The sequence below is a fragment of the Eublepharis macularius genome, chromosome 4, assembly GCF_028583425.1.
Source record: "Eublepharis macularius isolate TG4126 chromosome 4, MPM_Emac_v1.0, whole genome shotgun sequence".
Classification (NCBI taxonomy): domain Eukaryota; kingdom Metazoa; phylum Chordata; class Lepidosauria; order Squamata; family Eublepharidae; genus Eublepharis; species Eublepharis macularius.
The window spans coordinates 16,932,905-16,947,629 of NC_072793.1; the positions used below are offsets into that span (position 1 = coordinate 16,932,905).

Here is a 14,725-nt window from a genome sequence, read left to right on the forward strand (position 1 = left end):
AATCAGATTGTGATAAGTGACACCTCAGGAAGAGGGGACAAAAGAGGGAGGGGGAAATCCAAGTGGGCTGAAAGGATGTTCCAGCGGACAGGGCTTGTCCTGATGTCATCAGCTTCTGGAATGCGGAGGTTCCTTTGAGATGCATTCTCTAAGTGCTTGGGATGGTCAGCACTTAGTTCTTCTCCGGGGCGGCTCCTAAGATATGCAGAGCGGGGCGAGGGGCTCTCGCTGCGGACGTGGTGTGCCCGCTTTGCCGAAATGGCTTCTCAAAGCAGTCTTCTTCCCAGGGTCTTCTGGCTGCCTAAGAACATGGATGCCGGCTGGGCATAGCTGGGGCTGGATAGCAGGCTGCCCGGTAGCGAGGGCAAGCTCGGGGACCGGCTCGCGGGAGGCTCCAGGCGGGAACTGACCAGGGAGCGCCTAGCCAGGCTCGCTGGAGGTTTCCCCGGCAGGCGCCCGGCTGCTAGCAGCGGCTTGGGCCCATATGAGGCAGGCTTCCATGGAGGCAGGGGGAACAACACTTAAAACACAGTCCAAAGCAGGGAACAGGCACGGTCCGTGGTAGATGGCAGTGCAGGCACGGGGCACACTTGTAATAAAGTCCAAACACACACTGGAAATCCAGATATAGGTCAGGGCAGGGCTGCCCAGAAAGAGAGTCCTTTGTGCAGTTATCCAAACATGGAGTCAGTAAACTACACAGTCTATTACAGCAGCAGGGCAATTGACACGCAGGCAGGAAACTGACACGTGTATTAACACACACACGTGTAAAGCAATCTTTGATGTAGCAGTGAAACAGCAATGCAGGAAACTTTAACACAGTTCATGGCAGGCCTTAAAGCAGGGGAGGGGGCCTACTTGGCAACAATTCCCCCCCTCGGGGACTCCGGGACGTCAGGCACGGTGGTCCCCGAACTTGACTTCAAAGGCGAGGTGGTCGGCAATGTCCGGTGGTCGAGCTTCTAGCGAAGAAGGAGTGGGAAGGGAAGGAGGGGGAGGCGTCACTCAAAAATTTAGTTTGGAGAACCACCTAACCGAATAAGTGCAATTTAGATCAGCCAATGGGCTGCAGGTCTCTGGGTTCCCACCAGGGGGTGTGCTAAGTGCAACCGTCAGAATAAATAGCAATAATTCATAGGTAATAGCATTTCATAGTGATATAGGCAGCAATGAGCAATTCATGCATATAAATAGCAATAATTCATATTTGTGTACATTGATTAATTCATGGATGAAGGTAATTCATACGGAATTCATGATGGGTTAAAAGCATTAAAAACCAGGAGCAATTCATATACACGGATTAATTCATAGGCATAGAATTAAAAGCAAAGGCAATTCAGTGACAGTGAACTGACAGTGAGTAGCACTCCATTAGTACAATACCTATCTATGCTTATATGAAAATGAAATCCTGCTTTCAAGTCATAGGCAACCCCTGGCAGGGGTTTCATGGCAAAAGATTAACTGAGGTGGTTTGCCGTTGCCTGCCTCTGCAACCCTGGTCTTCGTTGGGTCTTCCATCCAATTATTAACCAAGGCCGACCCAACTTAGCTTCTGAGATCTGATGAGATCAGGCTCAGCTGGGTTATCTAGATCAGGACCTGTGCTTATATACCAGCACCTAAATAAATAACTGGAATTGTGCAGTGTTTTTCTGAAAAATCAGATACTTGTTGTACTACTTTTACTAAAAAGGCTTCCATATCATTAATTATGCCATCCTAAATAGAGTTACTCCTGTCTAAGCCCATTGAAATATATGTTATTTGCAGGAAAGTAATCCATGCCTTACTGAAGGGCAAAGACCAAGGAGCCATTTTGACAACTCACAATATGGAAGAAGCTGAGGCGATGTGTGACCGAGTAGCTATCATGGTGTCTGGACTGCTCAGGTAGGCTTCATCGTACATCAAATTTAACAGGATAGGGGGCCAAGGGTCAAATAACATGCTGGTGAGAGGCAAAGGCTGCTTCACAGCTTAATTTCTATCTCTTAATAAAACATTGCTGGAATCTGTTTCAGGTGTCTGAAGTAGAAATATTTCAGATTAGCGTACCACAGGAGTTTCTTTGGTACACTCAAATCTCCTCAACTATGGTCAGCAGGAGCAGGGCTCATTTCGAGGGGGAATGCGCCGGAACACAGTTCCGGCAGTTCCCCAAAGAGGTCACATGTCAGGTGGCCCTGCCCACCTGACTCTCAGCCAGTTTGGGCCCATTTCAGCCTGGATTGGGACAGAAACGGCCCAGATCAGACCTCTGATGGGTGGTGGATTACTCTCCCACTCCAGCGGCCCGATCCTGACCATTCTGGGCCCCTTTTCAGCCATCTTCAGCCCCTTTTTGCCATTTTGGGCCCAATTTCAGCCCTGAATGGCCAGGATTGGGTCGAAAACAGCCAGGATAGGTGATGTCAGGAGGTGTGGCACATGCAAATCAGTTATGCTAATGACACACTTCTGGTGATGTCAAGGGGTGTGGCATATGCTAATAAGTCATGCTAATGAGTTCCTCCAGCTCTTTTTCTTTGAAATGACCCCTGAGCAGGAGTAATCCTAAATTTCGTTCTGGTGGCCAGAATTGTGTATATTTGTCATGTTTCCCTTTTGCTCAGTTCCCTTCTGCTGATTTATTATAAAATAAATTTTAAACTTTAAAATATCATTAGCAGTGGCAGCTACAGGAGAGGGAACCCTCATTTAAGAAGGTCCCTTTTCATCTGTGCATGGCTGTGAAGCCAATATTTGCCTTGCTGAAGTGCAGGAAGAAATTGATAGGCAATTTTCTCAACATAACTTGCCCCACTCCCATTGTGCAAGAATAATAGAGAGGAAATGAACTGAAACCTTTTCCGTCTCAGTTCTGCTCCAATCCCTGGGTGGTATTGTTGCCCCCAGTGCTGCTGCCCCAGAGCGCCTGCAGCTCTTTTAAAGTTAAAATTAGAATATTAGGCAATCCAGTCATAGATACCGTTTGTTGCATGTAGCTGGGCCCTTTCGTGAGGTGTACTAAGACTCCTGCCTTGGCTGTAGGAAGCAGAATCAGGGTGAGGAAATAAGGCGATGTGTGTGCATGTGTTCATATGTGAGGAGGAGCCATAGAAGGAAAGAAACAACTATCTAGCTAGCAGAGTAAACAATTTGGCCTGGCACACTTTTTTTAGAGAGGAATGGTAGGAAAGTGTTTTGGAACATGTTTGAGCCTGTCTAAATGAGATGAATATCTAATTTAAATGCCTCAAAATTTCAAACATAGGCACTTTGGTTGCACTCTTGTCTGCCTCTCACCTGAAATTATGAGAATACAAATACAACTCTCCCCACCCCAGCCAAGGTCTTTTGCTTTAGCATTGAATGATAGTTCCTCAAAACTTACAACAGAACTTGGGTCCAAAATCCCTACTCAGGTCATTTTACATCGTCTGTGCCCCCAGTTCTGGATTAGAACCTGCCACTCCAGTTATTTGATTAGGATTTCTCCTCATTAAGAGTTCATGAGGCAACCGTTTCTGCCACTCCAGTTAAACTTGGTAGTCAACCATTACTCTCTCATCTCATGAAATGTTTTTGAGAGGCAAAACAATTTACAAACAACTTATTTCTGATCTTCTCTAACTTGTCAGGCAAGCTATATGAATCACATGAGCCTAAAAGTTCTTGTAGCCCTACTTGGAATATTTATCAAATAGCAAACAACAAAAAATATCACCCTGTGGCTTGTCAGATTATATAAGTAGTTTGAGCCTGCAGAAGTCCAAGGTGAGACAAACCACGAGTCATTGCAGTCTGTGGCCATTTGTCGTATATTGACTCTCCTTTTCTGTAGGTGCCTTGGCTCCATTCAGTACCTGAAGAGCAAATTTGGCAAAAACTATTTGCTGCAAATAAAAGTAAAGGGAGTGGAGCAAGGGGATCTTGTGAACGCGGAAATTCTGCGGATCTTTCCACAGGCGGCTCGTCAAGAAAGGTAACTTGCCAAATTTGTCTATAGCTTGCTAAAGAATTTCTTGCATTATTTTAGATAGGAGAATTCCTTCAAATAGTACAGTTGATGGTCCTAAGATAGCAGAAATGAAATCAGACAATTTACAGGCGAGGTATGGATTCTGCATACCTGGAGGGGGTGCCTGGGCAAACAGAAAAATATAATTTTGTAAATTAAAAACAAACACCAAAAGGCCCAACCGATACAAAACATACTTATTGCTTTGTAGGAATTACAGAGTACTGAAGGAAGTCTTTCAGCTAGATGAAAGTGTGGGGAGGCTTCTTGTCAGCTCTTCGGGACTCTGATTTATTTAGGAATGAAAGAGATATAGTGAAAGGATTAATTAAGTGGAACAGCATTTCTGTGGTTTTAATTAAAGGACTCTGTGCTTTGAAGGGGTGGCGCTCCTGGTAGCATATAGTATCCTACGATGGGTCTGTGTGAAATAAGGGGTAGGATATATGCCACGAGGCACGTGATCTTTCCACCTCCATCTCAACCACTCCTCTCCCTCTGAACATCCTCCTATTTTACTACCCAGGTTCAGAGCTAGATGAGCAGGAAACTATATACTGAGTTTGAGTTTAGCAGTGCTGCATTATGGGAAGTGTGAATTCCTTAATACTGCCCTCCCCTGCAATTTCTTATAGGCTCATGTTTTATATTTTTGTTCCATTTGCCTTCTATTTTCTTTTCTTAAACTTTTTGAATAGCAGTGCTGAACAACGTTGGGAAAGAACACACATTTTTTTTGTTCATTTGCCTAATTCTCTTTATCATAGTAACTTAGGAGAACATTTAGAAGCGATGTATGCTTGAAGTTTAACTAATACACACGGTTGTGTGAAGTGCAGACACCGATAGATGTCAGTCCCTGGCAGTGAGGTCCCTCAAGCCCTCCACAGTTAACACGCAGGTGTTCCAGTTGAAGTAGCTTTATTGAGATCCATACAGTACAGGTGTTCACCCAAAGTTGTCGATTGGCAGAAGTGATAATTCAAACAAAGGCATTACTAATTATAGGGAAACTTCCCGCCCTCCCGGGTCTGTTGACATTCTGGTGCAAAACCCCAAAGAGGCTGCATGGGAACAGATTAGTTTAGACTACATGAAGTACAAAGGAAATCTGTCTCTGGGAAAGTTACAGTGTTTGCTGCTAGCAGCTCTCTCCAAGGACACTGGCTGGAAAAAGTGAAAGTACATATTTTCGACAGATAATGGAGGGACCCACTGGCTCTCCTGCAATTAATACCAGAAGGTAAGACACTCTCAGATGATCACACAGAGCTACAGCATATAATTCTGGCAAACAACATTGACCAGTACAAAATAGCATTGACCATTGCAGAATACAATCATGGCAGGTACGCTGGCATACATGACAGCATTCTGATGTTTTCCGTGCTTGGATATGTAAACAAACTTCAGTTAGAAAGTTCATAGATCCCTTGTAATCCATGTACTGTTTTCTATAAGAGTGCTAATTGCTAAGTGTGTTTTTTCCTTCCTCTTAGGATACCCACTTTGTTGGTCTACAAAATACCAATGGATGATGCACTGCCGCTATCAAAAGCCTTCTCTCTGCTAGAGAAAGGTAGATACATGAAACCTGGTTCTAATGATCCTTCCTGACCATGAGGGACATCATGTGTTTCCTCCTCACCCCCTGGGTGAACTTGCCTTGTCACTGCTATCTGGAAGGTCACACATGGGCATACGCTTTTAAGAGTATAGGTTGGATCTACACTAAATTTTCCACCAAGAGAATAAAAACATTCGGTTTATATACCGCCCTTCAGGACAACTTAATGCCCACTCAGAGCGGTTTACAAAGTATGTTGTTATTCTCCCCACAACAATCACCCTGTGAGGTGGGTGGGGCTGAGAGAGCTCCTAGAAGCTGTGACTGACCCAAGCTTACCCAGCTGGCTTCAAGTGGAGGAGTGGGGGATCAAACCCAGTTCTTCATATTAGTCTTAACCACTACACCACTACTAAATGTTTTTACTATTTCTCCCTTTCTTCTACAGATCTTCCTGAAGTCATTCCTCAGGGTCTCCTATCCCCAGGAGCAGCATTTTATGAATATCAGCAGGCCACAGTGGGAGGGGGAGGCAGGAAAGTTCATTTCTTCTGATGGGAAATTTAGTCTGGATCTAACAAAGTTTATGCACATAAATTTCACTATGCACAGGCCCAAACTACGACAGAAACCAGCTGTGTGATTTGGGTCCATGCAGTATTGACTTTTGTCTGTGTACATCCTCTTCACATGAGTGTATGTTTACAACTGAGCATCACGTGCTCACTGAGCGTACCGGGTGGAAGGTGCAGTCCTGCTCGTCAACTAATAGTCCAACTGGCTGTAGAACTTAATTAGTTTAATCTTCTATCCATACAGCTAAACGGACCTTCAGTCTGGAGGAGTACAGCTTTTCTCTGAACACTTTGGAACAGGTAATATGATTTAAAAGTACAATAACAGGTCATCATTTATAGTAGGAATCAGCTATATCATATCCCCGAATGGGAAGGGTTAATTTAAGTAGGGGACATCCCAGTTCATCACTATCTAGTCTCCAGGTGTTCATCCTCTGATGAATTAAGAACGATGTGCAACAGGGATCTGTGCAGATAGTTAACTAGTGCTGGATCTCTACATCCAATACTATGAGTTGTGACTAGACATGGGCATGAACAGAAAAAAAACCCAAACATGGTGTTCGTTGTTCGTTGCCATCCACATGTTCGTTCTTTGTGGGAGCCAGCAGGCTCTCCTCCAGCCATCAAGATCCCTACTGCACCACTCCCAGAAACCTGACCTGAGCAGGCAGCAGGAAATGTACCAATAATAAATACTAGCTTGGCCCCGGAGCCTGGCAGCATCCCTTGAACCTGAAAGGGTAGATCCCTACCCCACCATACACAAAGAAAATTCAAGCTCCAATGCACTCTATCAAAATGCCAACAGCAACTGTCTCTCCCTCTCCACTGTCTGCAAAACCAGAGCTGGGAGCCCCCCTCCCCACAGTCCTTGTTTGAAAGGAAGACCTGCCTATCAAGCTAAATTGGGCTGATTGGGGTTTCCAGGGCAACAGCAGGAGTTCAGACAGAGTTCAGGCATTCCCTGCCTCTGGTTGCCAAGGGAATTGATTGCAGGTGCCAGATTGTCTGGCTTCGTTTAGAATGGGGCCTTACGAACAGCTTGTTTGCATGGTTTTAGTTCGTATTGTTGTTCGTGCCCATCTCTAGTTGTGACTATATTGCCAAACAGGTTTGGATCCATTGATCCATAGGCACGTCTGTGGATTGTTCCCTTCTTTCCCTCCCTGCAGCAGTCTTTCTGAGGGCCAAACTATACATTGCCATGGATACAGGTCCAGCCCATGGCTTCTGACACCATTTTAGAAGTGAATTCAGCTGTTTAAAATCCTGATTGTGTTTGTGGTGTGGCAGCACCATATGATCTTGTTTCCTCCCCTTGTGCCTTTTTAAGTGCTGAAACAGTTGTGGGGAGCTATTTTGGCATTTGAAATTGTGAGGGGGGATGCAACAAGACCACGAAGGGCTGCTGTGCTGTGGCACTGATCAGGATTGGGCCCCCATGGGAATTTTTAAACAGCTGGACTCTCCTCTAAAATGGTGTTGATGGCCACAGATTGGACCATGTCCACTGTAATATCTAGTTTGGCTGTGAGGCTAAATTGATACTCGAGATCACAAGACATTTGTGGACTAATATTCATACAGGTAGGGGGTAGCTGCGCTGAGGAGGGGGAAAAGGATGGAGCTGTGTTTGTTGTATTTACTCCTATTCAGATAAAACAGAATGTCTCGTAGCAACTCTAGCAGCTAATAACCTAACAAAAAACCACGCAGTTCCTTTCTGTCATTCTGCTGTCCAGCTATGCTTTGCTTTTATCGTTTAGGTTTTCCTCGAACTTTGCAAAGACCAAGAGCGAGATCGAGTTGATGCTGCTCTGGATTCAACTTTTGAGTGGAAGCACCTGCAGCAGGAAGATTTCTAAGCTGCCGTTGGCCAAAGACTTTCTCTCTTGATCCCTTGATGTGAGAAGGATGAGAGGCAGACAGAACAGCATGCAGAGTCTCTGCCTCATTTGTTACGTTGTGCAACTAAGCAGCTTGCACCAGTAGCTAGAACCCATTTATATACCAGTATTTCAAAGACTGTCCACTGGATTCTTCCTATGTATTTTTGTATTTACTCAGATTGTGTTACCTATAGACTGGAGCCCTGTTATGGCAAGAAAAACCTATTTATACATCTCTCTATAGGCATATTATCCATACTAGTAACCATACTAGATATATATATAATTAAGACCAGGGACAAAGAAAAATATACTATTTGAACAACGTGCCAAGTGAGCTACTATATCAAAACAAAGAGGAATAAATACTAGAAGGGTCTAGTTTTTTAAGACCTTTGCATATTTGTCTGAAAATTCTGTATTTGCATACCTGTCTAAAACTGCAATAGGAACCCAGGCTTTTTAACCTGGACTTTTATTTACTTTGAAAACTATTGTCTCATGTAACACAGTTCTGCTTGAGTTTCCATTTTTAGAGGCTGAAATTAAAAGGTTGTAAGCTAAATCAGTAATACTTGTTTTTATTTAAAAGAGTGACAGTTCATTGCACCAATGAGATGGATCCTGTAGAAATATTCCATTAACGAAAGTGTGTGCTGCCGCTGCCGCCCAGCTGATAACCCAGGTAAGTGGGTGGGGGTTGGAGGGATCTCCCCAGGGTTGGGTGGAGGGGTCTCCCCAGGGAGTTGGGGGTGGGTCTCCCTAGGGGGTGGGGGTGGGGGGGTTGCCCCAGGGAGTGTGGGTGGTGGTGGAGTCCCCCCCCCTCGCTTCAGTATGCTCCGAATCTTCACGGAGCATACCGAAGCGATTCCCGAACCCTGAATCCAAAGTGGCTTGCCGAATACCGAATCTACTCACTCGTGCACTGTGGCTCTCTGAATACCTAATCTACCCACCCATGCACAGCCCTAGTGGCCATGCATTCTCTGCCCAGCCCTCACTGGTCGAGATCTCCCTCTAGCCCTTCTCTGTTCATGCAGAGGAAAGGGAATAAATGAGTGTTATGAGTCCCTTTCTGTCCTTAGTTAGATTTTGTTTTTAACCCTTTTCTTCTTGCCCCCCTCTGGGTAGATTGCTGCCACCACGAATCATATATTCCAAAATAATTTAAATTTCCCCTTTAATAACGTGCCCAAGCATCAGGCTTCTTCATGGGACTATGAGGCCCTGAGGATAGGAATGGGATATAGGAATAACATATACTCGGGATAAACAAACAAAAAAACCTTTTATTTTTACAAGACATGTATCAGTTTCATATTATTTTTTAAGCTTGATGGTTTCAAAGACTGTTATCTGTTCTTAAAGTTTCTTTACTTAGGCAGTCACTCAGATCTTCATAAACTCCCTTTCAGGCTGCACACAGCCTGAGACGCAATATTTCTCTCAGAAATGCTTAAAACACACTCAGGCTGCACACAGCTTGCCTGCTTTGGACAGAATGAATGTTCTCTCACAGACACACACACACAGTTCAGATTTCCACACAGGTTGCCTAACTGAACTAGAATGAGAATCCCCTCAGGCTTCCACTCAGGTTGCCTGCTCTGCCCAAACCCAATATTTCTCTGTTAAATGCATAGACACTCTCAGGCTGCACACAGCTTGCCTGCTCTGCCCTGACTGAATCTTTTCTCTCCACTCTCGGTCTAAAACTGCCTTCACTCTACCCACACTCTCAGTCATCAACCGATCATCTCACTCCCTCATCCCTCTCTTTCAACCCCATTCTTCATATGTACCACACCAAGCACTTAAAGACACATACACACATTTAAAGCCATTACCGAGAGCTATACAGATCTTTACTGAACCTCATCTGGTTTCATCTGGTTAAGCCAAAAAAATGAAAGGGACGAGAGTGTAGTTTAAGGCCACCAGCACTAAAGTAAGCTGCTGGGCACCCTCTGCTCTTTCTCTGGAGGCAGGATCAGAACCGGGGAGAACTGCCTTTGGTTATGGATGAGCAGAACTACTTATTCTACGATTGCCTGCACTGACAAAGAGAAGCAATCTTCCAAAAGAATGCCTATTAAGAAAAGAACTCCGACTCAACATCAAAATCAGATCGCCTGCTTAAAATTTGGGATTCTGTAAGAACCAATAAAAGTAATTTGCGATAAATATGTGAGGAAAACAAATGATTTTATAACTTATCAAGATATAATAAATCTATAAGGAAAAATCAAAACGTGGCAGAGTTAACAATGGCTGGTATATCTTCAATTAACTTTTAGACTAAAAGAAGCTGCTCATGTTTATGGATGTCGAATGACAGACTTAACTGATTTTGAAAAGATAATTACCCAATGGAAAGAGGATATATTAAGACAAATTTATAAACTGTAATTTCAATATGATACGGAAACAGAACAAGTTAAAATGTGTATGTTGAAATGGATCCAGAATTTTGGAGGATAGATAAAATTTTAACAGTGGGAAAATTTATGGATGAAAGATACAAAATTTACTGTATAATATGTTTTACCAATGGTATATTACCATGAAAGACATTGGAAAAAAATGGGCAAGAAATACATAGAGATATGTTGGAAGTGCAAAGAAGCAGAAGGTACTTTTTACATGTTGTGGGCATGCACCCCCCCCCCCCCAAATTGGAAACATATATATGAGTCTACTCCATCTTTGCCAGGAATAATGGTACATGCGAACGGTACATGGTAAGGGCTACTACAGAGAATGTGCATGATTTTGCCCATTTGCAGCGTGGCACCTGTAGTGGCAAAACATAAGGGGAGAGGTGGTCCTACAGATATAAGGGACCAAGGCCATGAAGGACTTTGTATGTGATAGCCAAAACTTTGAATTGAGTCCAGTAACTGATGGTAGCCAATGAAGTGACTGCAGAATTGGTGTAATATGCATGCTCTGTCTTGGTTCCTAATAATAATCAAGCTGTGGCATTCTACACCAAATGAAGTCTCCAGTTTATATCATATTCCGAAATAAATTACGTAAAAGTATAAGTTTATCAAACATAAATCTTTATTCCTTATATTTTCTTATATAAGTAAAACTGGAATAGATTCATCATCATTATTACATCACAGCAATGATATCAACAACATTCTGGTGCACATAGCTAGTTTCACTGTCAGGGAAAGATCCTTAAAACTGAACACAAAAAACCCTACCAAATGTGACATATATTGTTGCAGTGAAACACAACAAAAAGAAACAATGATTTAATAAGCTATATGCTAATAAGACGTATACAAACAATTTAGGATTTCACTGAAAGAGACTTAGCCATTTGGTTTTCACAATTTGATTAGTTAATGTGAAATTAGTGCAAACTCTATTTAAAATGTATCTGTGCATGCAATATAGGCTTTTCTGTGCAACTTGCAACAGTGACACAATTCTGACTTGACATTCAGAACAAACAAGTATATAACTGGTATCTTTATACTACACTAAATGTACACTGGAATATAACTGGACTTAATTGAGTAACAAACTGTAAATCAGAGTGGCTAATACCAATGTGACTTTACCTCTATATCCATTTTGCTTGTTGTATTACAGTTCACGTGATTAATGTTCAGATCTGATAGTCCAAAAGGGGAGAGGGCACGGCAAGAACAGTAAATATACCACTGACTGATTCTGAAGCATAATTGCTTTGAAAAAGTATTGTCATCAGAAAGTTGACAACAGCTTCAGCATTTATCCTAACTCAAACAGTGCATGACTTCATTAAAAAAGAAACAAACTAAGATCAACTAAGGACTTGAACTCAAAGAGGAAATTCATACTTCGATTTCCGCCAGAATGATTATTAGAGGCAGTTTCCAGAAGAAACACACAGATTAAGTGGCTTATTAAAAGCTAAGGTATACTCGAGCAGCAAGCCATCTAAACAATGACTTCACAAAAAAGGCAGGCATTGGGGGAACGGCTTAAGATTTTACCATTGTGAGTTTCCAGGAAAAAAACCCAATAAATTGCCCCTATGGTTAAATTTTACATCACCGTCGCTATAAAGCAAAACAGAAAGAGGACAGATGTATTGGGATTATTTTTATGGAAAAAACAGGAGACGTATTAGTAAAAAGAGACACTTCAACACATTTATAATATTGGTTATAAGGCAAAGAAGGTGAAGAGGCTCGATTCTGCAACTGTTTTTCAAGATGGGGAACCCAGTATTATTTATACTTGCAGGTGGCTTTGGAAGACGCTCTCAACTCATAGTGCTCAGCATTAGCTCCAAAAGAGCGACAACACTTAAAAAAACCTCTGACAATGGAAGCGATTCAATTTTATCTTGTTAAATAGATCAGAAAACTACTTTATCTCCTTGGGAACGTTCCCACCAAAGTGTGCTGTTTACGGTTCCAAAGCCGCTGTCTTCCTCCTCTTGTTTTTTGGCAAGCTCAACAAATACCTAAAACGAGGAAGAACTGTGTGAATACATTACAGCTCACGGCCACATGAATTCTGTTCAACCATGAGAATTGCCTACTTTTATTTGTTTGATTTATACCCTGCCCTCCCCACGAACGGGCTCAGCGGGGCTCACAACATCCATAAAATACAATAAATTAATCATAAAACTATAGAATCAGTAACAATCTTAAGACAAAGTAGTAAAGAGTCAAGTAGCACCCTTTAAGACTAACCAGCTTTACTGTAGCACTAGCAACAGAGCCTGTTGTGGGAAAAAATACAATGGGCTCTAGAAAGGGGAGGGCGGACAAGTGGGCATTCCCTCCTCCTCCATCACTGATAACAGCCAGATGAAGGCTGGGGGGTGGACCTGGCCACTTCCTCTGCGCCTGATCCCGGACGAGTGAAGGGGTGGGCATTGCCACCTGCTCTGCGCCTGATCCCAGCTGAGTGAGGGGGGCGGGCATTGCCTCCTGGTCCATGCCTGATCCCAGCTGGATGCGAGAACTGCCACCTTCTCCACTCTTGATCTCAGCCAGGTGAAGGGGGAGCGGGTATTGCCACCTTCTTTGCTCCTGATCCGAGTGGAGTGAAGAGGGGATGGGCATTGCTAGGTGCTCCACTCCTGATCCCAGCCAGGTGAAGGCAGAGGACGAGTATTGCCCCCTACTCCGTGCCTGATCCCAGCTGGGTAAAGGGTGGGCGGGCATTGCCACCTGCTCTGCTCCTGTTCCCAGCTAGGTGAAGGGGGGCTGGGCAGTGCCATCTGGTCCACTCCTGATCCTGCCTGGGTGAATGTGGGGGGCAGGCATTGCCACCTGCCCGTCCTATTATTATTATTATTATCCTCATGACAATCACCCTGTGAAGTGGGTGGGGCTGAGAGAGCTCCGGAGAGCTGTGACTGACCCCAGGTCACCCAGCTGGCTTCAGGGGAGGAGTGGGGAATCAAACCCGGCTCTCCAGATTAGAGTCCTGCCACTCTTAACCATTACACCAAGGGGCCGGCCTGCATAGAAAACTGACAATGAAGTGAGTTACCAGATTGTGACATGACATGGGAGCCTGCTCTTCAGCGTAAACCATCTCACAGTGTACACCAAAGCAGGTAGGCATGTCTAAAGCAGTTCTTTGGATAATCAACAATAACTTCAGGGAAGGGACAAAATAGGATTGAAAAATCTTGTTTTAATTACCTGTTCAAGTGTTGCTTGAGAGAAGCTGTACTCTTCAATATTAAAGGCATGTTTTGCTGTTAAAATGACAGGAGAGATTTATTCCTCAATGGCAGCTGTGTATAACAATTACTTCATGTGAACATATACTTAAAAATGTCACATTATTTCATGACACAAGTTGAAATTATAAGCAGCACGATCAATTGGGCACTCCACAGACACTATGATAGGCCTATGGAGCTTCCAGCGAGTTCTGACTCCCATATTTACACCTGTACCAGAGGTGCAGTTACACAGCTTTCCTTTGTTTTTCAAAACTGTGTGCATCCTCTAGTCTTGCACCCATCTACATGCTGTTAAGTTAACTTGACTGTGCCCAATGAAAACAAGTTAGGAATGCTGCAAAATTACACAGTAAAATGTCAGTTAACTTGAGTGGCAATGGAGATCATATTTGCATAACCAAAAGTTTGAATCGAGAAACGTGCTGTTTCTAAACAGTTATAATGCTGAGCGCGTTGCACGATGACTAGGTATGGAAAATAACAGGGTGAATTCAGATTGTCAAAAGATTTGGGTAACTTAAAAACAGATGATGATGCACCTGCCGTATCAATTCACTTAAGGAATGACTGCCTTACCTTCCTCCAGTTTAGAAAACGAGAGTGCGAGCGACTGGACATCTTCCTTGGGTATTTTATAAGCCAAAACGGAGGCAAAACTGAAACACACAAAACAGACACGCACATGGGAAAAACTAAGCAGAAACAACGCTCAGCTGTGACTTGAGATATGTTATAGGAGTCAGATGTTGTTAGCACAAGCAACCACAAACAGTTCTCGGAAATCCAAGCTAAAACGGCTCGATTATCCCAAGCCCAATTCCAAACTTTGAACCTCGTCAGGTCCTAAATGACATCGTTGCAAGCACAAGCGGGTCTGAACAGCTCCCCAGCAAGTCCTTGTATCGTGCCCCCTTCTCTTCCTGGTGACCTGACATGGTGATGGCAGCATTAACAGGAAGGAGC

The 14,725-nt window shown here is 43.5% G+C and overlaps 2 protein-coding genes across 8 annotated transcripts in view; one reads left to right on the forward strand and one right to left on the reverse strand.

Moving 5' to 3' along the window:
* Positions 1–8,611, forward strand: part of LOC129328905 (ATP-binding cassette sub-family A member 9-like) — a 146,647-nt gene extending 138,036 nt beyond the window's left edge. For all 5 annotated transcript variants that reach the window (XM_054978220.1, XM_054978219.1, XM_054978221.1 and 2 more), the window contains 5 exons: positions 1,780–1,899; positions 3,833–3,973; positions 5,509–5,588; positions 6,396–6,451; positions 7,924–8,611. In XM_054978220.1, the coding sequence (XP_054834195.1) occupies positions 1,780–1,899; positions 3,833–3,973; positions 5,509–5,588; positions 6,396–6,451; positions 7,924–8,022 (496 nt within the window). In that variant the 3' untranslated portion in view covers positions 8,023–8,611. The remainder of the gene's footprint in view (positions 1–1,779; positions 1,900–3,832; positions 3,974–5,508; positions 5,589–6,395; positions 6,452–7,923) is intronic.
* Positions 8,612–11,100: 2,489 nt separating this feature from the next.
* The window catches only part of ABCA5 (ATP binding cassette subfamily A member 5), a 98,205-nt gene continuing 94,580 nt past the window's right edge, over positions 11,101–14,725 (reverse strand). For all 3 annotated transcript variants that reach the window (XM_054976907.1, XM_054976908.1, XM_054976906.1), the window contains 3 exons: positions 14,339–14,418; positions 13,716–13,771; positions 11,101–12,517 (listed from right to left, as the gene is read on the reverse strand). In XM_054976907.1, the coding sequence (XP_054832882.1) occupies positions 12,410–12,517; positions 13,716–13,771; positions 14,339–14,418 (244 nt within the window). In that variant the 3' untranslated portion in view covers positions 11,101–12,409. The remainder of the gene's footprint in view (positions 12,518–13,715; positions 13,772–14,338; positions 14,419–14,725) is intronic.